Source organism: Peromyscus maniculatus, chromosome 6, assembly GCF_049852395.1.
Source record: "Peromyscus maniculatus bairdii isolate BWxNUB_F1_BW_parent chromosome 6, HU_Pman_BW_mat_3.1, whole genome shotgun sequence".
In the NCBI taxonomy this organism is placed as follows: domain Eukaryota; kingdom Metazoa; phylum Chordata; class Mammalia; order Rodentia; family Cricetidae; genus Peromyscus; species Peromyscus maniculatus.
Window position 1 is genome coordinate 114673800 of NC_134857.1, and position 27070 is coordinate 114700869.

Sequence of the window (27070 nt, forward strand, 5' to 3'; positions counted from 1 at the left end):
TTGTCTGAGTTTGGGTCTGTATGGAATAATTTTGATTTCTTTTGTTCTTGGTTTTTAAGGTTAAAAAGAAGCGAAGAGTTACTTGGTGCTATGGCAAAATTAACAAAATGAAGAATTCAAACTATGTCAATGAATTTCAAGTCCCAACAAACGTAACAACAAGAGCACGCAAAACTTCTGTGACTCTTTTGAGAGAAAACTCTCTGATGAGATTGGGAGAGAATGATGAATGTGAGTACTTCTCTAAGTGGAGCTCCGTTGGATTATAAATGTGTCTCCATAGACACTAACATGGCTAATATGAGAAATATGGTTAAGTAAAGTATGTATAGTTCAGATATGATTAAATAGTGAACATTTGTGAAAATCTGTTGATTCCAAATCTCTTAAGATTTAGATGAAATGTAAATCAAGTGCAGTGGCTTGTGTTTATAATACCAGCACTTGAGATACTAAGGCACGAGGATTGCCAGGAATTCAGAGCTAGACTGGGTTATGGTAAGACCCTGTCACAAACAGAACAGTATAGTATAGTTGGAGCATATAAATCAGGTGCGTGACTTATTTTTGCTCTAATGTTCAGCTAAAATGGTACAGTCTTCCCATAACATCCCACTAAACTTATTCTAGTTTCATTCCATTCTATTCAGGGTGTGTCATTTATATCGTTTCTATAGGACTGCGTTTCAAAACTATGTCTCCAGCATTATAATCATCTTTAGGGACATTTTAATCTACTGACACTGATCAACTCTCAGATGCAGAATTTGTTGTTTTTATCTGTATTGTTTCAAAGATGTTTATTTTATCACAAATTCCAGCCAGCTTTAATTCATACAATAATATGATCAGTGTTCATATCTATTATTTACATGCTCTTGGCAGTATAAGTTAATTTGAGCTTACATCTAGTCAGAATTCTTTATTAATCTCATTTTTATTTTTAGCAAAACTTATACTAAATATGTTTATAGCATGCATCTTTTTTTTCTACTTACAGCACTGTCGTTTGAGTCTGATGCGTTCAGTAACACTCTTGATCCATTGCCTGAGGTAGAGTGGAATTCAGCAACAAAGCTGCTAAGCGAGGTAACTAAGCATTCAATAGAGCATCTGTCTTTACGATTTGTTTTTCCTTTTGTTTTGTTTTTCTTAAGATTTTTATTTCGTGTGTATGCATGTTTTGCGTGTGTGCATGCGTGCACACACCACTGCGTGTCTGGTGCCTGCAGAGTCAGCAGCGGACATCAGATCCCCTGAAATCAGAACTACGGGTGGTTTGAAGCTGCCCTGTGGGTACTGGGAGCAGAACCGGAGTCACTGGGAGCCTTGCAAGTGTTCTTACTGCTGAGCCCTCTCTTGATGGGTTTATAACCTTTAATCTCAGCACTTGGGAGGCAGAAGCAGGTGTGAGCTGAAGACCAGCCTGGTCTACAGAGTGAGTCCCAGGATAGCCAGGACTGTTATACAGGGAAACCCTGTCTCAAAAAAAAAAAGCCCAGAGTCTCGAGTATATACAAAGTTGTCTAAATGTATAATAAGGAAATTTTGTTTTTAGCTTGGAAACATCTGCAGTGCTCCCTGCAATTCTGGGCACTACTAATTGATGGCTATTAAGGCAAAGTGTTCTGCACATATTCTAGAATTTGTTTTTTAAAAATAAACAGAGGTCTGGTGAGACGGCTCAATGGTTAAGAGCACTGACTGCTCTTCCAGAGGACCCAGGTTCAATTCCCAGCACCCACATGGCAGTTCACAACTGCCTATAACTCCAGTTCCAGGGGATCCAACTCCCTTTCTGACCTCCACAGACAGTATGCAACATAAAATTTATAAACATGCTGGCAAAACACTCAGACACTTTTAAATTTTAAAGACTCCCCAAAATAACAAAACTAAATAACTTAAAATCCTATGTTAAGCTTTTTTTCTTCCTCCATCATAGTTTTTTCCAAAGTAGCATAGAAAATAGAAATTTGCTTCTCCCAGGATGATATGGTAAAACATGGGAACCGTTAGCAGCATAGAGGTCAGTCCATCCCAGTTCTGTTTCCTTTCCAAGCCCTCTCAGGAGTGGGTCGGAGGAGCAGTCAAATGGTCAGTGGTATCACAGAGTCAGTGACATGGTCAGTGGGCTTCGGTGTTTTCTCTGTTTTCACAGTGGATGTTTCCCTGTCTGGGACAGACAGACGTTACTTTTTTTTTTTTTTTCTCGAGACAGGGTTTCTCTTGTGTAGCTTTGCGCCTTTCCTGGAACTCACTTGGTAGCTCAGGCTGGCCTCGAACTCACAGAGATCCGCCTGGCTCTGCCTCCCGAGTGCTGGGATTAAAGGCGTGCGCCACCACCGCCCGGCATGTTACTTATTTTTATGATCTTCAAATAACCTATTCCTGTTTCAAGTTAGCAAGGTAATGCAAATGTCAGATTAAAGAAGAGAACGGCCTAAGTCAACTGATTCAGAGTTGAATTGATCATTCATTTGATCTACATTTTAGTTAGCTAAGCAATTAAGTGGATCTGAATTTTCTGATTGGAAAATTTATTTCTGTTTATAATAGGAAAACTTAGAAAGTGAGTTGAGCTCAGTTCATGCTCAATATGATGACCTAGTACTAGACTATGAGCAACTAAGAAGAGAAAATGAAGAACTGAAATTGAAATTAAAGGAAAAAAATGACTTAGAAGAATTTGAGGCGCTAGAAAGAAAAGCAGAGAAAGATCAAGAGGTAAGAGAAATAGAAATAATGAACTTTAATGAAAACAACACGTTCAACAACAGTGTCATTCTCATGAAGCCATTTATTTCTGAGATTGGGGTATTGATGTTTTTCGTATGTGTACACAACTTAGAAAATTTCACCAAGAGGTAATCAATGTAGCCATATTTGTTTTCTATTATACTTGTGCAGGGGAACAAATGGAAATATCTTGAAGGGTTTAGTGGCTTTGTCTTTCCACAAAGTGGCTCTGTTTGGTTGTTTGGGTTGGTTTTGGTCTCTTGTGGCTTACTATAAAAGTTTCTGGTAGTCAAAAATTCAAAGGTGCACAAACTTTGATAAACGACATTAAGACAAATGCTTCTCCTTTATACTTTCAGGTAGTTGAACAACATAAAGCAGTAGCATCATTTTCAGTGTTTTCCTGAGAATAGTTGAACAAAGAGTTGATAATCCCACACCCACGTAGGTTCTCAACAGCAGTAATAATAAATAGCTTAAAGTTTCTACATGAAGTGGTCCTAACCCAAACCAACCCAGCTTCAAATCATGTCAAAGTATGTAATTGTAAAGCATGAAAACGTGCTGCGATTCTTTTCCTCATTTGTTTGATTTGTGGGTTTGAGTTTGTTTGGGTAGTGCTTCTTGGGTTTTAAGATCTTATTATTTATTACATGGAGGTGCATACGTCAGTGTTTAAGTGTGAGTGTGTACATGTGTGAGTGCAGGTGCCCACAGGGGCGTCAGATCCTATAGCGCTGCGGTCTCAGATGGTTGAGGTGCCTGACGGGATGCTGGAACCGACCTTGAGCTGAACTGCTGAGCCCACTCTCCACCCCCTTTCTGGACTGTTAGATTATGAGGTGCTCTACTACAGTTAGACTCTCAGTCCCTTCTGAGATGGTGTTTGAGATGAAGCAGTAAAGAATACTTTATTTGGTTCTCTTTCTTTTTTGCTTTATTAACAATTGGTTTGCTGTTTCCTGTTCACATGCTCTTACAGATGCAACTAATTCATGAAATTTCCAACTTAAAGAATTTAGTTAAACATGCAGAAGTATATAATCAAGATCTTGAGGTAAACATTTATCTTAGTATTTCTTTGATAAATAACTACAACTTAAAATGTGTATCCTGTAATTAAACATGATTACAGAAAATAGAGGAATTATATTTTAAATATTAGTGAATTTTGACCAATTTAAATTTTTAAATATAAGTTCTTTTGTCATTTTAAGTTCAAATCATTTATTAAATTCAGTTTCAATGTTCTTTGATTCTTTTAGAACGAACTAAGTTCAAAAGTGGAGCTTCTTAAAGAAAAAGAGGATCAGATTAAGGACCTGCAGAAATACATAGATGCCCAGAAGTCAGAAAAGATGAAAATGGACTTGTCATACTCTTCGGTAAAATTGGGTTTTCTTTTGTTGTGTGATTGACTTGGCATTTCTAGTATATCGTCATAATCATCCTAGTAAATGGTTATATTGAGCCAATTGTGTACCAGGCTTGGTCATAGCCAATTTACATATATTTAATAGCATAAATTTTCGATTAATGAACTATTAGTGTAATCAACATTTTACCAATAGAGAGTTGAAGTAAATGCTTCAATAATTTTAGTTTTTTTTTTTTTTTTTTTTTTTTTTTTCCTCTGTGCCAGTGTGGGGAGGGTGGAGGGATTGGTTTGAAACAGGGTTTCACTGTGTAGCTCTGGCTGACTTGAATTAGATATGTTGGATAGGTTGGCCTCTTAACTCAAGAGATCCACCTGCCTCTGTCTCCAGTTCTGGGATTTAAAGGTGGGTGCCACCATACCTAGTTTAAGTTTTTTATTAAACAGTAACCAGTTTGTACTTCTAGACCAGCTGTTATGATATAGAAAAGTGTGGCCAGAATTTTTATCCTGTCTTCACCCTTTTTGATCAGCTAGGAATGACATACATGTGTGTATGTTCTCCAGCGTAGTTTCCAAAATCGGCCAAAACTGGACCTCCTGGGTCCTTTTGTCCTCTGTCTAGGAGCCCACTGAAGACCTGAAACATGTGATGCAAACGTTGTCTGATATGGACACTGTGGCCCTTGATGCCAAGAGAGAGTCAGCCTTCCTTAGAAGTGAAAATCTGAAGCTGAAGGAGAAAATCGTAAGAAATTTTCAGAATTTATAATGTCATAGTTGTAGTGATCAGCATGGGGTCATCAAAATTTCAATGTTTTTCCAACAGAATGAACTTTCAGATTCTTGTAAGCAAATGGAGAATGACATTCAGGTGTATCAACGCCAACTGGAGGCAAAAAAGAAAATGCAGGTTGATCTAGATAAGGAATTGCAGTTTGCTTTTCAAGAAATATCAAAACTCACTGCCCTGGTAGACGGCAAAGGTACTATACAAATTCAGATATCTGCACACTGGCCCCTGGGAACTCACCTAAAGGGATTAAGTACATTCCAAAATTAAGTGCCTGTTAAGCTCTTATTTTTTAAAAAGAATTTACTATTCAGTTTAAATGTCTTTAATGTCCATGTTCATAAATACTTCTATGGGCACAATAATAAAGGCTTAAGATTATTTTTCAAATGCACTGGACATGACTTGAGAGGTGGTTTAAAATCTGTTAAAAATTAGATCACTTTTATATCAACATAGGCTAATTTATCAAACACTTCTAGGTTTGCTGTCAAATTTGGAACTGGAGAAAAGGATTACTGATCTCCAAAGAGAACTGAATAAAGAAGTTGAAGAAAAAGAAACTTTGCGAAAAGAAGTTAGCTTGCTCTCCGAGTTGAAATCTTTACCCTCTGAGGTGGAAACACTGAGGAAAGAGGTAAGACAGGAGACACTGTAAACATGTGACTCGGTGAGTGATGGGAAGACAGGACTCAAGCTCTCACAGCGCTCGGTAACCTAATCCATGCACTGGCTGTGCTTGGTCTTCAAATGTGTTCACATACGTTTAGCCCACTTCTTGGTACTGGTCATGTCACTGTGTTGAAGAAAAAAGAATAGAAATGAGAAGGTATTGGAGATGGTAGTTCATGTCTAAGATCCCAGCATTCAAGAGGCTGAGATGGGTTACTCGGAGTTCTAGACCAGCCTAGGCTATCATGTTAGACTATGACTCAAAAACAAATTTCTTTAATGCAAAAAACCAAATGTCTGTGACATGTATTTTTTTTTTTTTTGGTTTTTCGAGACAGGGTTTCTCTGTGTAGCTTTGCGCCTTTCCTGGAGCTCACTTGGTAGCCCAGGCTGGCCTCGAACTCACAGAGATCCGCCTGGCTCTGCCTCCCGAGTGCTGGGATTAAAAGCGTGCGCCACCACCGCCTGGCTTGACATGTATTTTATATGTCCTCCCAGGGCTCAGGGATCATCAAGAACAAAGGGATGGAATGATTGTAAGGGCCAGTGATTAGAGGGGCTTAGGGCAAAACAGTATCTTCCAGATTTGACAAGACTTGTGTGCTTATCCTCAAGCAGCTATAGCTGCCTGAAGCTGTCAGCAATTGATGGCCACTAGGGGAGGGAGAGACAGTTTTCTTCAGGACTTTGGTCCCTAGTAGGTTTACCATGGTCTAGTAGGTGGCTGCATAGTCATGCATATGCCCAGGTGACTGGTTGGACTTAGAAAGTTACGAAACAAGGGGACACAAAGTTGGGAGGGGGATTTAGGGGAATCCAGGAGGAATTGGTAGGGGGCTGAATGTGATTTAAATACATCCCGTATGTATGTGTGGAATTCTCAGAGACTAAATTTAAAATTCCGTATTTAAAAAATAGCAAGGGCTAGAGAGAGAGAGCTCACTGGTTATGAGCACTGACTAATCCCCCAAAGGAGCCAGGTTTGATTCCCAGAACCCACATTGCAAATTACAGCTTATCCTGTTAACTCCAGTTCCAAGGGGATCTAAAACCTTGTTGTGACCTCCATGAACACTGCATTCAGATGGTACACAGATATACATACAGCAAAACACCCAAACATGTAAAAAAAAATAATTTTCAAAATAAAGTATGGCAAGGTTAACAATGATAGTTTTTGCAGCCACTATAAATTTTCCCAGTAAAGGCATCTGCAAACTCACCTATCAGCTTCTCTGTCTGTCTGTCTAACTTTCAAAAAGGAATAAAAGGGCCAAGAATTTGAGTACGTACTTTATGGCAAACATCTTGCTAAAGAACTTGGAAACCTTATCTGTCCTGTAAACAATAAGTCCCTTCACCACTCAGTGCATGAAAAGACCAGCAGGTGCTGTTTTCAGGCCCCCAAAATAACTGTCAGGCTAGTCGCTGAGCCACATGGATGTGCCCCTAAGCCGGTCGGTCACTAACCTCTGCTTTAGCCCTTCTTTTTGTGGGCTGTTTAGCTCTCTCCTTTTCCTTTCACAGTGATCGAACTTCCCATAAATATATTGTGGGTTATATAATTATTTAAAATGATGCTTCATATGTAATTCTTAAAAGCATAGTTTGTCCATAGATTAAATATTTAGAAATTACTTTAGTCAGGGGACAGGGATTTCAAATTTTGAGGCAAACCTGAAGTGCCTGCCACAGTCACATTACAGACTACTTTCAGATGCTAGCTAGCTAAGGAAACAGATAAGTCTCAGTTAGCTGTTTCTATCGACTCCTCCATGTGTTCTTTATCTGGAGCCCAAAGACATCATGAAAAAGGCATTTAAGATGGATTTAGATGGCTAAATGAAGAGTTAATGACAAGAACATTGCCCTCTACTGTAGACAGAGCTGAAAGACTGCGTGTTTGCCCACTGTGCACTGGGTTCTGCGTTCCATCCTCAGCGCTGCAAATCAAAATAACCACCATTCCTCAGTCAGATCTTTGCCAACTTGACAATTTTTTCAGAAAGTTGCTTCAGGGTATCCAACATATTTTGCTAACATCCCTAAATCTTACTTCTTTTCCGTAGCTGCATGAGAAATCTGAAGAGCTCTGTTTAATAACTGCAGAAAGAGAAAACTTATTTTCTGAAGTAGCTCATAGAGACGGTAGGATTCAAGGTTTACTTGAAGAAATTGGAAACGCTAAAGATGACCTTGCAGCTTCCCAGCTGAATTACGAAAGCAGAGATGAGGCATGCCAAACATTGAAAACCCTTCACGTGGAACTTGAGCAAAAATATGAAGTGCTCTTGGAGGAGAAGGAGAGGATGAAGCAAGAAATAGGAACTCTCTCTAAAGAAGCAGAAGACCTTGGTTTAAGTTTGGATTCCTTGAAGGCCGAGGTTGGTACAAACTGTCGACAAGAGAAATAGGCTTCTGTTTCCAGAGTATTGTCTGCGTGCACGTGTGTCTGTCTCTGTGTGTGATACGACGTTCTGCTTTTACTGTATCACACTTTCTCTTTAAAGCTTTCTCACAAGACTCAAGAGCTTCAGCAGAAAACCAGCGAGGGCCAAGAGAGGTTAAATCAAATGGCGGAACTGAGAGAGGAGTTAGAAAGCAGAGAATCCAGCCTGCAGTCTGCAGAGAAGGAGAGGGCGCGGCTCACTGAGAAGCTTCAGCAAACCTTGGAAGAAGTAAGAGCCTTAACCCAAGAAAAGGAAGACCTGAAGCAACTCCAAGTAAGCCTGCAAACGGAGAGAGACCAACTCCGAAGTGACATTCAGGACACTGTGAACATGGTATGGACCAACTGTTAGAACTGCAGAAGTCATGTTAGATATGATCAAATAGTAACTATAAGGTTAGTGTGCTTCACATACTAATGGAAATCGTTTTCTTTTTCTCTTACAAAGAATGTAGATACTCAAGAACAGTTACTAAATGCTCTTGAGTCTTTGAAACAACACCAAGAAACAATTAACATGCTGAAAATGAAAGCTGCTGAGGAAGTGTCTGAGAATTTGCAAATAAAGGACAGGGGAGGAAGTAGAGATGAAGTTCAGCAGAAGGTAAAGAACGGTGGTTGACTTTTCAGATGCTTCTACAAGCTTTTCTTTAACAGCACACACTGCCTTGGTTTCCTGCAGTGACGGACCATAACCTGTGAGATGAAATAAGCCCTTTCCTCCCAAGTTCCCCATCAGCGGTCTGTGGCAGCAAGAGGAACATAAGTAGGAAAGTACACGACCAAAGGGTGGAAGTGGGGGGTAAAGACTGAGAAATGAGGATAGTAAAAGAATGCAAGGACAAAGGATGGCTGATACTAAAGCCCTGAGGTCACAGCAAGCTGTAAGAGTACTTTTCAAACCTCTTAGTGGCTAAGAAGACAGAATTTGAGACTAGGTGACACATGAGTTGAACAGGGACAAGATCATGAAGTGTCTGGTAAAAATACTGGAAGCTTAGACTTTTTACAGAAGCCTATTTTTTAACCCTAGGTTCTCCTTCAAGGTGGTGCCAGGCCACTCCTCCCTGAGTCACAGAGCATAACAAAATGTGTTGTTTTCCCAGCACTGACTTACCTGCCTGAGGAATCAGGGTTTCACCAAAACCCATGTTTTCCATACGTTGCTTTCTTGTTGCGCTGGCCAAATCTCTAACAAAAGCAATTCAGGGAAGGTTTATTTTGCCTCACAGTGTCAAAGGTATAATTCACCACGACAGGGAACTTAGGCAGCAGAAGTGAGAGGTTAGGCACATCATATTCCCAGTCAGGAAGCAAAGAAAGGTGAATGCTGCAGCTCACCCCCTTCCTCCAGGACCAGCCCTTGACCTACTGCCCACGGTTCCCACTTTGATACGAAGTCTGTTGTTTCTTATTCCAACTGTAACCATCAGCACTCAGGGAAGCAAAGTCCTCAGTATTCTTTTTGTAGCAAAAAATAAAATAAAATAACCAGAATACTACCATTGTATAACTTAGAAAGTGTTTAAGGAGGATGTGTAGCCAGGAAAGGCATATGTCTTAATTATCTAATCAGTTTGAATAAATGAATGTCCACAGAGGCAGGTTAACCTATTGTACACAAAAATTGCAATGTGTATAGCTTCCTAGGCAGCTCTTATCAGTGAACATGTCTAAAAATACCAGTACTAGAGCAGACCACTTACATCCAAAGCTGGCTATGTGCTCTCTGCATAATGCATAAATGACTTTAAGTTCCCTAATTACTAAATAGAGATAGGAATAATGCCAAGCTCCTAAGGTTCTAGAGGAGACTCTGTGTTGATAAGAGACTAGTACTTGATACAAAATACAAGGGATAGATACTTCCCTAATATTAAAGTAGTTGTTAACGACTTAAATTCTTCTTTAATGTGTTCATATTTTAGGTGGATGGCACAGATGAACAACAGAGTCTGCCTGCTGAAAATGCCCCGACATTAATTGCAGGTGGTAACGATAATGAGGTCACCGAGGAACAGAGGAAAATACACTCTCTACTGCAGGAGAATAGTGGACTCCAGCAAACACTGGAGAGTATTATTGCAGAAAGGGAACAATTGAAGATGGACCTAAAGGAAAATATCGAGATGGTAGGATCTAGCTCTCTGCAGTTGGCTGTACATTTCTATCTGTTCACTTTAGGTTTCATTAACTTTATTCGGGTAGAATCATATGTAATACATACATCATGGAAGTGTAAGGTTGAATGACTCTTGACAAATGTCTCTGCCTAAATAGAACCACTGGGTGTTATGTGTTAACTTGATAATAATTTGCCAGATTGATTTTCAAATCAGCTCTACCATTTTACATTCCCGTCAACAAATAGAATTCTGGTGGCTCCAAATTTCCCCTTACCAACACTGTATTTATGTTTTCAATTTTAGCCATTCTTTTGCTAATGTACCTATTTTACTTTGCCTTTCCCTAACAAAAGATGCTGAACATTTTTTATAAGCTAATTAGCCATTGAATATCCTTAATGATTTATTCTCTTAATGTTGTGTTATAGTTTGCTGGTATTATACGTAATTTTTTAAATTGCTTCCTAAATGCTTCTCTTTAATATTGTAGCTTTTAATTTTGTTTTAAGTCATTCATGTTTGCCAGTAATACCTGCCTCAGTTTTTTTTTTAATCTGTTACAAGACTCTAGAGTCTGTAGGGTTAAAATTAATAATTTAGGAAATTCACTGTGGATCCAGTAGAACCCGACACTTCGTGCTGTTTCTATTTCCTGTATTTAGAATTGTCTGGTTTATCAACAAACTGAATGAAAATTAGCATGCAAACACAAAGTGTGTTCTCTGTAGACTTGTTATGTCTTGGTGACCTTCATGTAAAGGCCTGCTGCTGTGTGGCCTTCATAATGAAGTAGCCTACATCCTGCCAGCAAAGAGTGGGAACCATTTTGAGTTGACTGGTCATTTAACAGTGCTTGAATCCAAAGTCATAAAGCATAAGAAAAAGAACTGTGACTGTAGTCTTTTGGCCACTGAAAGCAGCCTGACTTCACTTTACCGTTTCTTTTTCTATGTATTATCACTTCTATTTCTTCATTTTGAGTCAAAAGTAATTTCTGGGTTTTCCTGATTTCATAAAGGTAAACAAATGCTATAAATGCTAATCTAGGACTTTTTTTAAACTCTAGACTATTGAAAACCAGGAAGAATTAAGACTTCTTAGAGATGAACTCAAAAGGCAGCAAGAGATAGCTGCACGGGAGAAAGATGAAGCCACCAAGAAGAGCGAGGAACTCTCCAGGGCGTGGGAGAGATTAGCAGAAGTAGAGAGAGAGTTAAAGGAAAAGGTGAGCTTCCTGTGCTGCCTTCCTGGCTGTTTGTCCCGACCACACACATTTTACTACTAAATTCTTTTTCCTCTACTCTTAAGTTAAGGAATAGTGAATATCTCAAAAGAGAGAAGTCTCAATGTTAACAGTATGAAGTTTCAATCTGAATTGAATTCTTAATCAACATTCCTTGCAAAGATTGTATAATTATAACATCTTTAGGTAAGAGTCAGGTAGCCTTATATGGTCCAAATTAATCATATAATATAGTCATCCATCAAAATTTATTGAGTACTACCATGGATTAGACACCCTGCTGAGTACTTGAGATATATCAGTCAACAAACAAAGGTTCTCTCCATATGGAGTTGTGTTGGAGTTTCTTTGAAATGTAAGACTGTTCACTATCACCATCTTGGACACTAACAGGTTTCTGACTCACTAGTAAAGAGAAGTGCTGTTGTAAGACATGTGAGACCTGAGACTGTGACAGGGGACTCGGTGACTCTAAAACACACTCGAAGTCCCTTCTGTTCAGGATGAGAGCAGCGCCACTGCTTGATGACAACTGTAACTCGTGCCACTGTTGTCGGGAGCTTGCTTTCTATCTTTTTTTAGCCCTTTCATATAATTGGATTTACTTTAAAACCTGTGTCTTTTCATTCTCCTAAGAAGTGAAATCAACAGCTGGTAATAGTTGATGCTCTTAAGTTTATTTGGGTCATCCCATAACCATTCTGTTAAAAGTAAAAGATGATGGTAAGCTAGGTGTGGTCACTCATACCTGTAGTCCCTACAGTTTGGAGGCTCGCTGTAAATTTGACATCAGCCTGGACTTGATATTGTGTTCTAAGCCAGCCTGGGCCACAGAATGAGACTGTCTCTAAATAAACAAATGATATGTGTATATTATTTATTTGTATCACAGGGAATTATGGTTCTGTATTGGTATATTTTAGTATTGGCTTTTTAGTTTTATTTTCTCATTTCACCTTTATCAACCTCTGTAAGTTTCCAAGGTAGTACCAGAATTGCCATAAAGTTAGTGGCTTACAAGATGAGAAATGTTTTATGTCACTGTTCTTTCTTTCTTTGTGTGTGGATGTGTGGGTATGTGTGTGTGTGTGTGTTGAGACAGGGTCTTTCTAAGTAGCTCTGGCTGTCCTTGAACTCACTATGTAGCCCAGGCTGGCCCCAAACTCACCAAGATCCACCAGCCTCTGCCACCCCAGTGCTGAGATTGAAGGTGTAGGCCTCCACATGCTTCATTGTCACTGTTCTTGGTCCTTAGGTTTAAAAGTTGAAGTGTCAGTGGCATTCCTTTGGATGGCTGAGTGAAGAAGCCTTCTTTGCTTCTGAGTAGTATCTGGTAGCTCACAGCTGCCCTGGGTTGCAGAACTCCAGTCTCTGATGCTATTTTCCATAATCTGCTTTTCCAGGTTTCTCTGTGACCTTCTCTGTCACTGATTTGAAGGACCACTGTAATCCAAAAGAATCTAGTCTCATTGCTTACAATTATATGTGTAAAAGTTGCATTTCCAGTCAAGTTCACATCCTCAGTTTCTAGATGGTTCTGAACTGTTTGACCCACCATCAACATTGTTTTTAAGGGCTAATTTACTTTTAATGCTGCTTGTCTGGTTGCATTGATGTCAACAATGTTCTGTTAATGGTACTACATAAAAATTTGGCAAAATATCTGCAACATGATAACTATAAATAATTGTCCCTCCTAAGAACCAGAAACTCCAGGAAAAACAGCAGCTACTTCTTAGTACCCAAGAAGATGTGAGTAGGATGCAGGAAAAGATGACTGAAATGGAGAGCTTAAAGAATGAATTTAAGAACCAAGGATTGGCATTGGAACGCATGGAAACAGAGAAACTTGAGTTGGCTCAGAAACTTCATGATAATTGTGAGAAGATAAAATCTATAACCAAAGAAAGAAATGATCTAAAGGAATTGCAGGAATCATTTGAAATAGAAAAAAGACAACTTAAAGAATATGCTACAGTAAGTAATGCTGTAGCCTTTTCTTTATCTGTTAAACGTTTCTTTAGAAACCCAGTCATCTGGCAAGAGAGGCAGTGTTGAGCAAAGGCTGTAACATTGTTTACATTTCATTTACTGTCTAAGGGCCTACAGACAGAACTAAACATTGCTCACACACATCTGAAAGAGCACCAAGACATCATCGACGAGCTAAGGAGCGTTTCTGAGAAAGAAGATGAAATAGCAAGCACTCAGGACACGGAAAAGGCTGATGCCAAACTGCAAGGAAAGGTATGTCATTTTTCTTCATGTCCGTGGCCACGTCTTCCTTCCTCCTTTGGAGGAAAATAAGTGAGCAGTTATGATATATTCACTGGGTAAGAATTTGTTGACTGTCTACTATGACAGACATAGTGTTGGTTACAGATATGATGGGGAAAGTCAGTATGCTGGTGCATACCTATAACCTCAGAACTTGGGAGGTGAAGCAGGGGAATTGGGAGTTCAAGACCAGCCTGGACTCCACAGAGAGTTTAAGGATAGTCTGATCTATGTAAGATCCTGTCTTACCAAAGAAGCGAAAGGAAACAGTGGTAACAGGGGTAAAATCCTTGATCTGTAGTGGAATAATGTAGTAGATAAATGAGTAATCAAATGAATAAGACACCATCAAAGAATTGTAAATTCTGTGGAAAAGATGACATTGGGATAACTGGGCAACCTGCTCTCTGCCAAGCATTGAAACTAGTATATAATAAAACAGGTCTTTTTGTCAGTGATATACATGTTTAAACAGTTCCTCAATTCTAATGTAAAGACTGTAGAAATATGATAGACAAAGTTACATTCCACTAGTTATTAGAGTGAATAGGCAATCAGTGTGCACAAACAGAAAACTTGGGAGATATTATTTGAATTCAGCAAAAGATGGGGACTATCCATTTATTGGAATGTTCCTAAACACCTAAGATGATTTCCTTTTTTGCTTTTAGTTTGAGTACCAGTCTAGAAATTAAGTCTGTAACTGGCTGAGTTAATAGTGTGATGATTCTAATATATAAAGATTGGTTCAACTTCGGGTCTAAGATGAAAAGAAAGCATGGCAGACTGAAAGTAGACATCACATAGAATCAAAGGGATTGACAGTGAGTGCACAATGGCCTATTGATCCAAGGGAGACTCTAAGATTCAAGGTCACATTCATTGCTGGGTAAAATTTCCTGACCTTTTTCTATTGGAAAAATGAATTCTCTAGATAGTAACCTTGTGCTTTATGAATATCAAAAGATCCCAGAGCTCCAAGAACAAGAGCTGCTTCCTAATGTGAAAGAAGTCAGAGAGATTCCAGGAAAAGTGAATGAACTGAAGCCATTGGAAGAACACTCCAGAACATTGGATTCAGAGCCACCAGAGAACATAGAAAGACTTGGGCTGACTGAGAAACTTCAGGAAGAGATCAGATGTCTCACTAAAGAGAGGGACGACCTGAAAACGGCATTAGAAGCACTTCATGTCGAATGTGCCCAGCTGAGAGAAGATGCCAGGAAAGCTTTGGCTAAAGTGAGTCTTTGCTTTGTTTTGTTTTGAGATAGTCTCATGTAACCAGACTTGGTCTTGAACTCATTCTCCTGCCTCCCCTTCCCCAGTTCTAGGATACAGGCATATGTACCACTCTGCTTGGATAAAATGAGTTTCTTTCTTCCTTCTAAACTAGTCTTTTATCAAAATTAAATTCTTAGAAAAGGGTTGCTTGTGTCACATTTAAAAACTTTATTACTAACTTTCTGCAAATGTTTCTTAATCATGGAGTGACAGGAAACAGAGTAATTAGAAATTGCCCCTGAATGTAAAGAAATGATTGAAACTGTCCAAACACCTTGTTCTTAAGTATTCAGAATTGACTTAGAAGAACCATTGCTTTAATCACAGAAAAGGGAAAGCAGAAAGAAATATTTTCTTTCTTTCTCCATGCCATCCATGGTGCTAGGCAACTGTATGTAATCTCAGCACTCTGGGATTCTGAGACAAATAGGAAGATTATGTATTAAATTGTCAACAAACCTTTTCTCTTATACGGTATTACCGTCTTCTTCATTGCTTCTGTTAGAAACCTGGAAACCATCCTGCTCTTTGTCTTCCCCTTCACTCACTCTATAATACAGTTTCCAAATCTTGGTGTGTGTGTGTGTGTGTGTGTGTGTGTGTGTGTGTGTGTGTGTGTGTGTGTGTGTGTGTATGTGCGTGTGTGTGTGTGTGTGTATGTGTGTGTGTGTGTGTATGTGTGTGTGTGTGTGTGTGTGTGTGCGTGTGTGTGTGTGTGTGTGTGTGTGTGTGTGTGTGTGTGTGTCTGCTCACACGCACCCAACCTGCATTAAAACCCTCCCATTTTTCTGTCCACATTACCAATACCCTTATACAGTATCACCATTATATTCATTTTGTTTTAGATTAATTTAATTATTTTATGTGTATGTGTGTTTTGCCTGCTTGTACATCTGTTTACCACATGCATGCCTGGTGCCCAAGGAAGTGATGAGCCTCCATGTGGGTGCTGGGAATTGAACCCAGGTCCTTTTCAACAAGTGCTCTTAACCACTGAGCCAACTCTCCCGTCCCCTTACATTCATTTTTACACTTGTCCAACACAGTTCCCATTCTGAGACAAAGTGATGCTTTCTTAAATTTGTTCACTATATTACTGTTCCTTTTTAAAAACTAGAATCCACTGCATGGTCCATGAGGCCCGGGACCATGGAGCCTGCCGGTGTCTAGCCTTCTGCAGCCTCCCTTCCTGGGATGCTCTTCTGTACTTCTCAGGACTTTTGACTGCTCTGATCATTTCTCCACCTGCAGTACTTACACACCTTTGTGTACCTAGTGTTTTCATCCCTCACCTCTCAGTTTTCTGTCCTCTAGGAAGCCCTTTCTAATCACCCATGATAGTAAGTATGCTTGGTGTTAATGCCCTAAGTAGCCTATCTCTTCTGTTTGGTGAAATTTGGCATAGTATCTGTCTTTTCCCCCTAAAGTATGATTCTGGCAGAAAGAATCATAGAAAGAAAGAAGAAAAAAAACTCAACCATTTTATCTCTAGCCTTTGTCTAATGGGATACTTGACAATACAGTGAGTCCTTAAATAAATCATATTAACTACCTAGAGAATGGGAGAAAGTTACTCTGTAAATGAGCCCTTGGATCCTATCTTCATTACATAAGAAAATGACTAATTTCCTTCCTTCTATAGTTATCTTTAGTTATCAAATGTATTGTCTTGGAATCCCCTTAAGATGCAAGAAGCGCTCCACAAACAGGAGCAGTTCTTCACTGTGGGAGGAAAGGGCAGTGAGACTGCTGAAGTAATGAGTGAGGTGGAACAACTGATGAGCGGAGCAGAGGCAGAGAGTCGGCATCAAGCATCACTGAGAGAAGAAATAGAAATGCTCAACTTGGGGAAAGGACAAATATTTAGAATGTAGCTAGGAATTATGCTGGCTTAGTAAAAAGATGTGTATAGGTTCTCCTCCCAAGAGCCATGACTTCACCAGCCCTGAGTACTTGGCTGGGTTCCCAGTACCAGGTGTGGTGTCCCTCTTATTGAGCGGCTCTTAAGTCCAATTAGAGAGCTGTGGTTACTGCCAGTGCACGCTTGCCACTGCGGCACCTTGGTGATTGGACTGTACTGGTCAAAGGAAGACAGGTGGACTGCTGTGCCTGCAGCAGGCTCTCCAGGTTCCCAGCATCCCAGGGCTGTTGCAACTAAGACAGTTTCCTCTTTGCTCTGTATTGCTTTTCCTTATTGCTAAATTTTTTCAAAAAGGAGTCAGTTATACTATAATGGTTATATTTCCATAAATGTCTTGGAATTTTCTCTAATACTAAAGCATCTAGAAACTGAAGAGGAACTTAACGTTGCTCGTTGTTGCCTGAAAGAGCAAGAGAAAAAAATTGACACACTAGGAGTGAGCCTCTCCCAGAAGGACACTGAGCTGTCAAGTATTCGTGTACAGCTAGAGTCGGCCACTGATGAACTAGAGAGAAAGGTAAATTGAGGGTGAAAAGCAGTGGGAGGAAACTTGGAGATTGCTGACTTAAAGACTGCTGTTTACATAATGAATTGTTTTGGAACCTGTTTTATATTTTTTTCCTTGGGATGGAGGGAGGGAGGAATAGAGAGAGAGAGAGTTTGGTATTTTGTGCTAATAACTTATTTCATCGATGTTTGAAGGTTCAAGAACTTGATGAGAAACAGGAACAACTTAATATAAAAGAAACTAGTGAGTCTCAAGAGAAAATGAAAGAACTAGACAAAGTCAAGGCGCTTCTCCTAGCCAAGGACTCAGCACTACAAAGGATGGAAAGTGACAGGCTCCAGTTGACTAAACAAGTAGAAGAAAGTCAAGAGGAAGTAAAAATTCTAATTAAGGAAAGAGATGAACTGAGAAGAACACGAGAGGCTCTTCATGTGGAAATCGAACAACAGAAAGAAAACATTAAAGAAATTGGTGCTAAGGTAAGTCTGTCTGCTAGTTTGGAGGAAACAAAAAAAAAAAATAGGACTAAGATGATTGTGATGTCACCTATTAAGTTTTATTAATTTTTCTGTAATGATTAAAGGGAACTGAAAACTGTTTATTCATCTGAATGACTACATAGAAATGACTAGTTCAAGGAATGTTTCAGGAAAGACAGATCAAGCAGCAGGTACTCAGAGAGATTTAGGAAAGTCAAATGCTGGGTTACAAGAAGAAGGCCTTCCTTGTTAAGTGGAAAAGCACATGAACTTAGTTGTTCTTTCCTTCCCATTTCTCATCAAAGAAAGCACAGCACGCATCAGACTAAATTGTAATTGGAAATTTTCCTGTTTCCCTCCTGGTCCACAGCCACTCAGACCCAAACAAACACATAGAGGCTTATATTAATTATAAACTGTATGGCCATTATTAGCTCAGGCTCATTACTGACTAGCTTTTACACTTAAATTAACCCATAATTCTTATCTATGTTTAGCCACATGACTTGGTACCTTTTCTCAGTTCTGCCTTGTCATTTTGCTTCCTCTGTGTCTGGCTGGTGGCTCCTGACTCTGCTCTTCCTCTTCCCAGCATTCCTTTAGTCTGTTTGCCCCGCTTATACTTCCTGCCTGGCTACTGGCCAATCAGCATTTTATTAAACCAGTGTACAAAAGCATTATCTCACAGCATTTCCCAAAAGGAAGGTTTTAACTAGTAAAATTACATATAACGAACAGTTATCAAGCAAGAATTATAGTTACAATATCTAGTCTATTTGTATTTGGTAAAATTAAAGAAAATATTCTATCCTATATTTGTGAGTCTAAAGTTTCATATCTAATTTATCTTTTATCATAACTTAGCAAAATTATAACTATTAAGTCTTCAACTACATCAGAGACCCCAGAAGGATATAATATTACCTAAGTAAACAGGAAATGCATTGTAAGCAACTTCCAAGAATCTAGAATGACAGAGACAGTTGGCTGCCTGGACAGTCACCCAAAGTTCATCTGCAACGTTGGAGCATCTATCTTTAGCCAGTAGGCCTTGAGTTAATCGCTTCTCCATGTGTCCTCTAGAGTATCTGGCAGTCTCCTCTGTGAAGCAGGAACCTAAAAAATTCAGTGGTCACCTTCCTATGGGTCCTGCATGTCTAGTTGATACAACATTTTGTCAAGCAGTCCAGGCAAGTCCAGGCAAGAACCCAAATGGCTATTTTTGCCAAGAAGATAAACTCCATATGGAGTGTCTTCGATGCCCATCTTTCTCTTTGAAGTACATCGGTGCTGCCAGGAGTAGACATGTCTCACTGTCCAGAAAGTTTTAAGTTTTTAAAACATTTTAAATGCCATATTCTGTAGGTCTTTGAAGTGTTTGAAGATTACCTACCTAACTAAAATATATCTCTGCATATCTATAAAACCTAAGTAACATGACTATAAGTTTGACTATTGTAGATGACTATTAATTTGTATTTCTTAATTATACATTACAATTTTAATGAGCTGCACAAACATAATACCTTAAACAAGAGTAGAAATATACATACAGTATAACAAAATTAACTTTAAATTTGTATCAGTAAACTAAAATCCATAGCAACATAAAACATTTTAAACAAGTTGTTGCTCTTTAAAAGTAGATTCAATAATCTACCCTTTTATCCTATTGTATCTATACCCTATATTTCTATATCACTAAATGGAAAAGTTTCTGCCTTGATGTAGGAATACACCTTCCTTTCTCTTAAAAACTAACAAAGCCCACTTCTGTGTACCTGTGACCTAACTTCTTTTCTCAGCTCCAAGAACTTCAGGACAAAGAGCATGAATGTCTTGCAATGGAGACTATTAATGATACTCAAGGAAATAGATATGAAGTGGAATGCTTGAGCAAGCAGTTGGAGGACCAAAAGTCAACGCTGGAGAGGGTGGAAATGCAGAATGTAAACTTGACTCAAAGACTTCATGAAACCCTTGAAGAAATGGGATCTGTAGCAAAAGAAAGAGATGAGCTTAGGAGTGCGGAAGAGCGTCTCACAATAGAGAGAGACCAGCTGAAGGAGAGCCTTAAAGAGACAGTAACTAGAGTGAGTTGCCATCTTTATGCCGTCATGCAGCTTAATGTCCAGTTGACACTGGGCTTGAAGTGGGCAAAGTATAAAATTGGTCCTGAGAGTCTAGTTGTAACTGTTTACACTCTACACATTGGCACAGTCCTGCAAAGATATTTGTAGCGCATTCATATTGTCCATTAATAGGGGACATATTAATATAATAATTAATTATTATTAAAAATAAATAATTAAAAATAAACAGCATATTTGGATCATGGAATGCTGTGCCTTAGCTAACAAAGTAGACTGACACTATTTGTAGTGTCCTATCTTGGGGAAAGATAAGTTGACCGTGGTTCATCTAGAATATGTGGTCACATCCCAAAGCAGCTCAAGAGAGTGAGGACCAGAGGCCTGAGAGGGCAAGAAGACTTTTACTTCCTTTTGTATAGCTTATGTTTGAAATGTATTTCTTCAATTCTTGCTTTTCCTAATAATTAAGGGTCTGGAAAAAGAGGAGGAGCTGAGAGTTGCTTGTGAGCATCTGCAGGAGCACCAGGAGACTATCCGCAAGCTCAGAGAGAGTGTGTCTGATAAGGCAGAGGAAATATCACGTATTCAAGGGGACTTAGTACATGCACATACTGCGCTAGAAACACAGGTATTTTTTCATCTGAGTAGTCGGGAAATGAAGTCAGATCTTCTGTGTAATGAACCAGGAAACAGGCTGTGAACCTGTCTAAATTTGAAGCACAAGGTTTGCTGCTTCAATTTTAAGACTGTTGAGGGGCAGTGGGGGCGGGGGGCTGTTCATATGGTCAGTGCTCTAACTTATTATATGGTTGTATTAAGAGCCAAGAACTCCAGGAAAAAGCACATCAACTTTCTCAAGTGAAAGCTGAGCTCAGTGAAAGTATAGATCAAATGGAGCAATTGAAGAAGCAGCTAGAAGCCCAGAATTCAACTCTGGAGAACATAGAAATAGAGAAGTTAAAATTGACTCAACAAGTTTATGAAAACCTTGAAGAAATACGACTTGTTACAAAGGAAAATGACGACCTAAAAATTATGGATGAAGCCCTCAGAGTACAGCGAGACGAACTGAGGAAGAGTCTTCAGCAACTGGAAGCAAGTGTAAGTTCCCATCCTGCCATAGCAGGTTTCCGAGTCATCTGGGGGGTCGGGGAGTGGGAGTCCATCATGGCGACAGGAATGGCAGGCAGTTTGGTATTCCTGAACTTTGTGAATTCAGCATTTCTTTATGGAATTTTAACCTAGGTATATATTGATTCAGTTGTTAAAGAAATGTATAAGCAAATGAGTGTATACATAAACATGTAGATGTAACCAACCGTCTTAGTAAATAAGAAAGAAACACAGAGCCAATGCAGAGATGAAAGCCAAGAGGTCAGAGCAGTAGCAGTTTGTGATAGGAAAGAACCTTACTGTGTCTTGGGAAGAAACGGGCAGTAAATACAAGCAGTAGGCCAAGGTCCTGTACAAGCAGCTCAGGCACAGTAAGGGGGAAGCAGTTTGTTAAGTAAAATGTGTGATATGTTGGCCTCTAAGTAAGAGTATAGGAAAATGAAATAGGAAGGAAAGGTCTATGGATTTCTAACAATACAGAACATGAAGCAGTAAAAGCAGCCTCCTCCTCCCCCAGTGTGGCTCATCGGGTAAAGCATTTGCTGCACCAGCCTGATGATCTGAGTTCATTCTCCGGAACCTGTGTAAAGGAAGGAGGGGAAAACAGACACCACAGAGCTGTCCATTGATTTCATGTGAAGCTTTCACATACAATAGTAATAATAATAATAATAATTAAGGTAATTTTTTAAGGAGTTAAAGCAGACTGTCCCACTCAATATCAGAACATCTGCTTGCTTGTACAAGGTCTTGAGTTCAACTCCCAGTTCACAACAAAAAAAGAAGTAAAAACATGATTTTTTTAAACTAAGAAAATATATCACTTACTTTTAAAAATACTATTTAATGTTGAGATATGTTCCTGTTTTAAAAGGATCTAGAAAAGGAAGAGAAACTAAGAATTGTTCACATGGATCTGAAAGAGCACCAAGAAACTATTGACAAACTCAGAGGGATTGTGTCCAAGAAGACAGATGAAGTATCAAGTATGAAAATGGAATTGGAAGATGCAAATATTAAATTACAAGAAAAGGTATTGATTGGGCATCCCATTTGTTCATGCCTAAAAAAAAGCATTTGAGGTTATAAAGGTTCAGCCATACTGGGAAACAATTTGGCAGTATTCACTCTAAGGCCTAGCGTTTCCTTTCCTTGGGTGTGTACTGAAAAGGACAAGGATCATTCTTCTTCACAGTCTACAAGAATGTTCATAGCAGTTTTATTCAAAATAGCGGGGAAATGAAAACAACCTAAATATCAGCAAGTGAATGGATGACTCCATTGTCGTCTTCACTTCAAAAGGAAGCAAAACTGATCCAGGATGTTAAAGGTTAGATTAATATTAACCTCAAGGAAAGGATACACAGATGTTGAATACTGCAAATACTATCTAGTTTGGTCTGGGGTGTGATTTTATAGATGCATGCATATATCAAGAATAACTGAACCGGGCTGTGGTGGTGGATGGATGCCTTTAATTCCAGCACTCAGGAGACAAAGGCAGGCAGATCTCTATGAGTTCGAGGCCAGCCTGGTCTACAGCAAGAGTTCCCTAACAGGGCTACATAGAATATCCTGCCTCAAAAAAAAAAAAAACAAAAAAAAAGAAAACAAAAACAAAAACAAAACACAAAAACCACCAAACTCTACATTTAAGATTAGTATGCTTTATATGTGTTATACCTCAAAAGAAAGCTGGGTGGGTGCCTTTAGAAAACATTAATGAGAATAACATGGAAAGATTACTATCTTAGTCAATTTAGAAATTATTCTTTCTTCCCTCCACCTAAGAGTGCTGGGATTAAGGCATGAATGACCACTCCCAGCAAAATTATTCTTCAGCTTTCTTTTAAAATAGTCTGTATCCTGGCCTGGAGAAATGGCTCAGCAGTTAAAAGGCAGAGGACTGGAGTTCACTTTCCAGCATCCATGTCAGGTGGCTCAAAGCCTGGTCCTCCAGCTCCAGAGGCTCCTGTATCTCTGACCTTCATGAGCACCTCACTCACATAATGAGTAGTCCTCTTCTAGAGGACCCAGGTTTGATATCCACAGCCTACCTGGCAGCTCACAACTCTCTTTTACCTCCAGTTCCAGGAGATCTGACACCGTCTTCTGACTTCCATGGGCACCAGGCATACATATGGTGCATAGACATACATGTAGTCAAAACACCCTTAACCATAAAATAAAGCAGTAATAAAAAATTAAGTCTAAAAAATGAAAAATAAAGCTTTTCTTAAAGAGTCAGTGTCCTAATGTGATTTCATGTCTTCAGATTCAAGAACTTAAGGCAAATGAACTTCAACTTGTTAAGTTAAAAGGAGACGCCAGTAAAGCACAGAAGCAACTCAAGGAACAGGGTTTAACTCTGAGTAAGATAGAGATGGAGAATTTAAACCTGGCTCAGAAGCTTCACGAAAACCTTGAGGAAATGAAATCTGTAATAAAAGAAAGAGACAGTCTAAAGAGAATTGAGGAAATGCTCAGGATGGAGAAAGACCAGCTCGAGGAAAGCCTAAGGGACACCATGGGAAAGGTGAGTTGTTTGCCTTCTTCCTGTCTAGAGACACCACTCTACCTGAACGTGCAGCATCCAGAGATGGTCTCTCTCTCTCTCTCTCTCTCTCTCTCTCTCTCTCTCTCTCTCTCTCTCTCTCTCTCTCTCTCTCTCTCTCTCCTCACTCCCTCTCCCTCTCTCTCTCTCTCTCTCTCTCTCTCTCTCTCTCTCTCTCTTCCTCACTCCCTCTCTCTCCCTCTGTGTGTGTGTGTGTGTGTGTGTGTGTGTGTGTGTGTGGTGCCTGGGTGTGTGTGTATGTATGTCTGGTACCTGTAATGACTAGAAGAGGGTGTTGGAGCTCCTGGAACTGAAAAAAAAGCAAGTGTTCTTTTCAGCCATCTTCCCAGCCAAACAGTGTCTCTTTGAAAACTTCCCGGTGCGTACAGTACATTTGGTGCAGCAGTACCACGTCTAGGAATTTACCCAACCAGTATATTCGCTGATTTCGCCAAAATACATTGTTCTGTGTAGAGTGGTTTGTGGTAACCAAAATCTAGAAGTAAGCCAAGTATCTACCCGCAAGGCACTGGCTGAATGGGGCTCATCTATATGATGGAATTCTAAGTCTCATATTAATTATGTGACTCTGACCATAAAAGATGGTGACAGAGAAAACAAGTCAGGGGTTCAGTGGGGAGCAGCACCGAGGGAAAGGTTGCGTCAGAACTTGGGCTCTGGGTCCTTTGGATCTTTGTTTTGTTTTGGTTTGGTTTGGTTTGGTTTGGTTTTCAAGACAGGATCTCTCTTTATATCCCTGGCTGTCCTGGAACTCATTCTATAGACCAGGCTGGCCTCGAACTCAGATCCCCTGCTTCTGCCTCCTGAGTGCTGGGATTAAAGCCCGGCTCCTTTGGCCCTCTTGTACCCCAGGCATAAAGTAGAGCTCATTTCTAACTGAGCATACATTTTTTTCTTTGAGCGTATTAAAAGTAATTAGTCACTTAGAAGTGATAATAAAATACATAAATATGGGCTAAGGATTCCTGTCTGCTATGCGAAATGCTCAATTTTAGAAAGGTTTTGAGCACCAGTGTGAAGTTCAAAATCTTGAATTTGGGAGGATTTCAGATCAGGGGTTTTTAACCAGCAAAGTCCAGACTGCAAACACTGTAAAATCTGAAACACTGATTTCGTCAGGTACTCTGAAATTGTATGTGTACATACACAACAGTAGACATTGCCCTTCCGTGAAGAGATTCTTTATTCTGTTCTATTTTGTAATTATCTCAAGATCCAAGAACTTCAGGAAAAAGAGCTTCAGCTTCTTAAAGAGGAAGAAGATGTCAGTAAAGTTTATAAAGAAATGAAGGCAATTGAGCAGTTGAAAAATCAGTTTGAGGCTCAGAATTCGTATGTGCAAAGTGTGGGTGAAAATAACTTGGACTTGATTAAGAAAATTCACAAAAACCTTGAAGCAATAAGAATTATAGCCAAGGAAAACAGTGAGCTAACCAGGATAACAGAGTCTCTCAAGGTGGAAAGAGAACAATCCCAAGACACCATAAGTCACATGCTAATGAGCGTGAGTTCAGAACCCTCGGCCGCCCAGTAGCTCTAAAACTGAAGCGTTAGGGGTGGTTACAGTGTGTGGTATCTGGATTTGCCTGCTGTGGGTTTGGGGTTTTTCCTCTTCCTCCTAATTTTTTTTATACTTATGTAGATACTAAACTGTGGTGGGAAACGTATAATAATTATAACACAAAAAGGAAACATTAAAGCCACAATGCTTTTCAGAAAATTAAATTCTTCATCTTTAAGAAAAGATTTGTTAGATATACTATTATCCTTCTAAATTTCTGAAACAACACAAAAAGAAACTAGCATTATTTTAAGTGGAAAAATATTTCAGAGACTACATTTACAAAAGATTAAATGCCTCCATTTCCTATACTAATAGACTTCTAGAAATAAATGGGTTTTCATGACTGAAGTTAGAAGGAAAAAATGTAGAGATTAAAAGGGAGTTTTCTTGACTTTATTTCAGAATAATCTTTAAAAGTTTAATTCATTCCTCTAGAAAGTAGCAGAAAGTCTGTAACTTCATTTTCATGTTCGAAAGGTAAAATAGAAAGCCTAATGTGCAGTTTTATCATAAACACTAAACACTTGTGAGTCCAGTACATGTAGGGCCTGTCTAAATTGACAGACATAATTTGTTTGACATATCTGTATCTAGCAGATAGTCTCCTAGGTGTCACAGTGGCCAAGTTAAACTAATGTCTCAGTTTAAGGAGGGAGGGTATGTCTGTTCTGGGCTTTTTAATCGGACGAAGAAAGAATATGAACAAAATGTAGACTTTCCTCCCCAAGGTGGAAGAATATACAAAGCTTGGGTTTTCTGGTGTATTTAGTTGGTGACAGTAATTCTAATGCAGACATTGAGAGGTTACAAACTAGAAATCTAAGGCCTGATGAGGAGCAAATCCTTTTCTAGATATCATGTACTTCTCGTGTATTCCTTCAGTGAGTTGAAGTCATTCACCATGTAGCTTGGCAGTAATTATTACTTCCTCTTTTTGCCTATTTTAATACTGTTTTTATATTACAATGAAATATTTAATTCTGTTATTGAAACATGATGTAAGATGTAAGCATGTATAATTAGACATGTGATGTGCATGTGGTTATTGCTGTGTATTTCTTTGTACCAGGACCATCAGAACCATGCAAAGAGGTTACTAGATGATGGAGAACAACACAGTATAGAACACCTTCGTGAAAAGTGCCTCAGGATAAAAGTAAGAGCCCTATAGGAGCTGCGTGGCATTGTAGCTACTGTTCCAAAGGCATCCTGTCATGCCTAAGAGGATTAAAGGAAACTGGATAGTGGGTAGATGATAGCAAATGTTTTCGTAAGCAGTATGGTCTAGTACAGTTATGCATGCATATACATGTACACGTATATGTACAGATGACACAGTGCAAGTTTGTGATTTGTTTTTTAAGGCCTGTGTGGGAAAGTAATCCTGAGCAAATCTCTAAAAGCAGTAAAGGGCTCGATTTACTCTGGGGGAAGAATGTGGTAGATAGGGGAACTGTGGTACAAAGCTGATGGAGAAGGCTTTGTGTTCAAGGAGTTTCCGGAGAGAAAGCTAGTGAAAAGTAAGGCAAGTCGAGCTCATGGAGGAGTGGGCTGGAGTGGGCTGTGAGGCCACAAAAGGACTTGGGGTTTGCTCTGAGTCGGAGCAGCTGGAGAGTTGTACAGTGTGAGAGACACAACATGACCTACATTTGAAAAGGAAAGATGTGAATGCTGAAAGTTGAGTATAAGCAGAGAGCCTTTCTTTTTGTTTTTGTTTTCTCAACACAAGGTTTCTCTGTGTAGCTAAGGCTGTCCTTGAACTCACTCTGTAGACCAGGCTAGCCTCAAACTCACAGATCCACCTGCCTCTGCCTCCTAGTGCTGGGATTAAAGGCAAGAGCCACTGGCCAGTGAGAGAGCCC

The 27070-nt window shown here is 39.4% G+C and overlaps 1 protein-coding gene across 4 annotated transcripts in view; it reads left to right on the plus strand.

Annotated features, from left to right (window-relative positions):
* Positions 1-27070, plus strand: part of Cenpe (centromere protein E) — a 62294-nt gene that overhangs the window by 17212 nt on the left and 18012 nt on the right. The window contains exons 14-38 of one of the 4 annotated variants that reach the window (XM_076575020.1): positions 60-231; positions 1001-1089; positions 2560-2727; positions 3722-3796; positions 4005-4124; positions 4740-4862; positions 4944-5100; positions 5390-5544; positions 7649-7963; positions 8090-8362; positions 8477-8632; positions 9957-10160; positions 11221-11379; positions 13099-13374; positions 13498-13644; positions 14641-14913; positions 17235-17393; positions 17579-17863; positions 19669-19956; positions 20426-20584; positions 20776-21057; positions 21944-22102; positions 23345-23605; positions 24858-25148; positions 26278-26364. In XM_076575020.1, coding sequence (XP_076431135.1) covers positions 60-231; positions 1001-1089; positions 2560-2727; positions 3722-3796; positions 4005-4124; positions 4740-4862; positions 4944-5100; positions 5390-5544; positions 7649-7963; positions 8090-8362; positions 8477-8632; positions 9957-10160; positions 11221-11379; positions 13099-13374; positions 13498-13644; positions 14641-14913; positions 17235-17393; positions 17579-17863; positions 19669-19956; positions 20426-20584; positions 20776-21057; positions 21944-22102; positions 23345-23605; positions 24858-25148; positions 26278-26364 — 4833 coding nt within the window. The remainder of the gene's footprint in view (positions 1-59; positions 232-1000; positions 1090-2559; positions 2728-3721; positions 3797-4004; positions 4125-4739; positions 4863-4943; positions 5101-5389; positions 5545-7648; positions 7964-8089; positions 8363-8476; positions 8633-9956; positions 10161-11220; positions 11380-13098; positions 13375-13497; positions 13645-14640; positions 14914-17234; positions 17394-17578; positions 17864-19668; positions 19957-20425; positions 20585-20775; positions 21058-21943; positions 22103-23344; positions 23606-24857; positions 25149-26277; positions 26365-27070) is intronic. The other 3 variants (XM_076575022.1, XM_076575021.1, XM_076575023.1) reach the window with 3 other exon arrangements.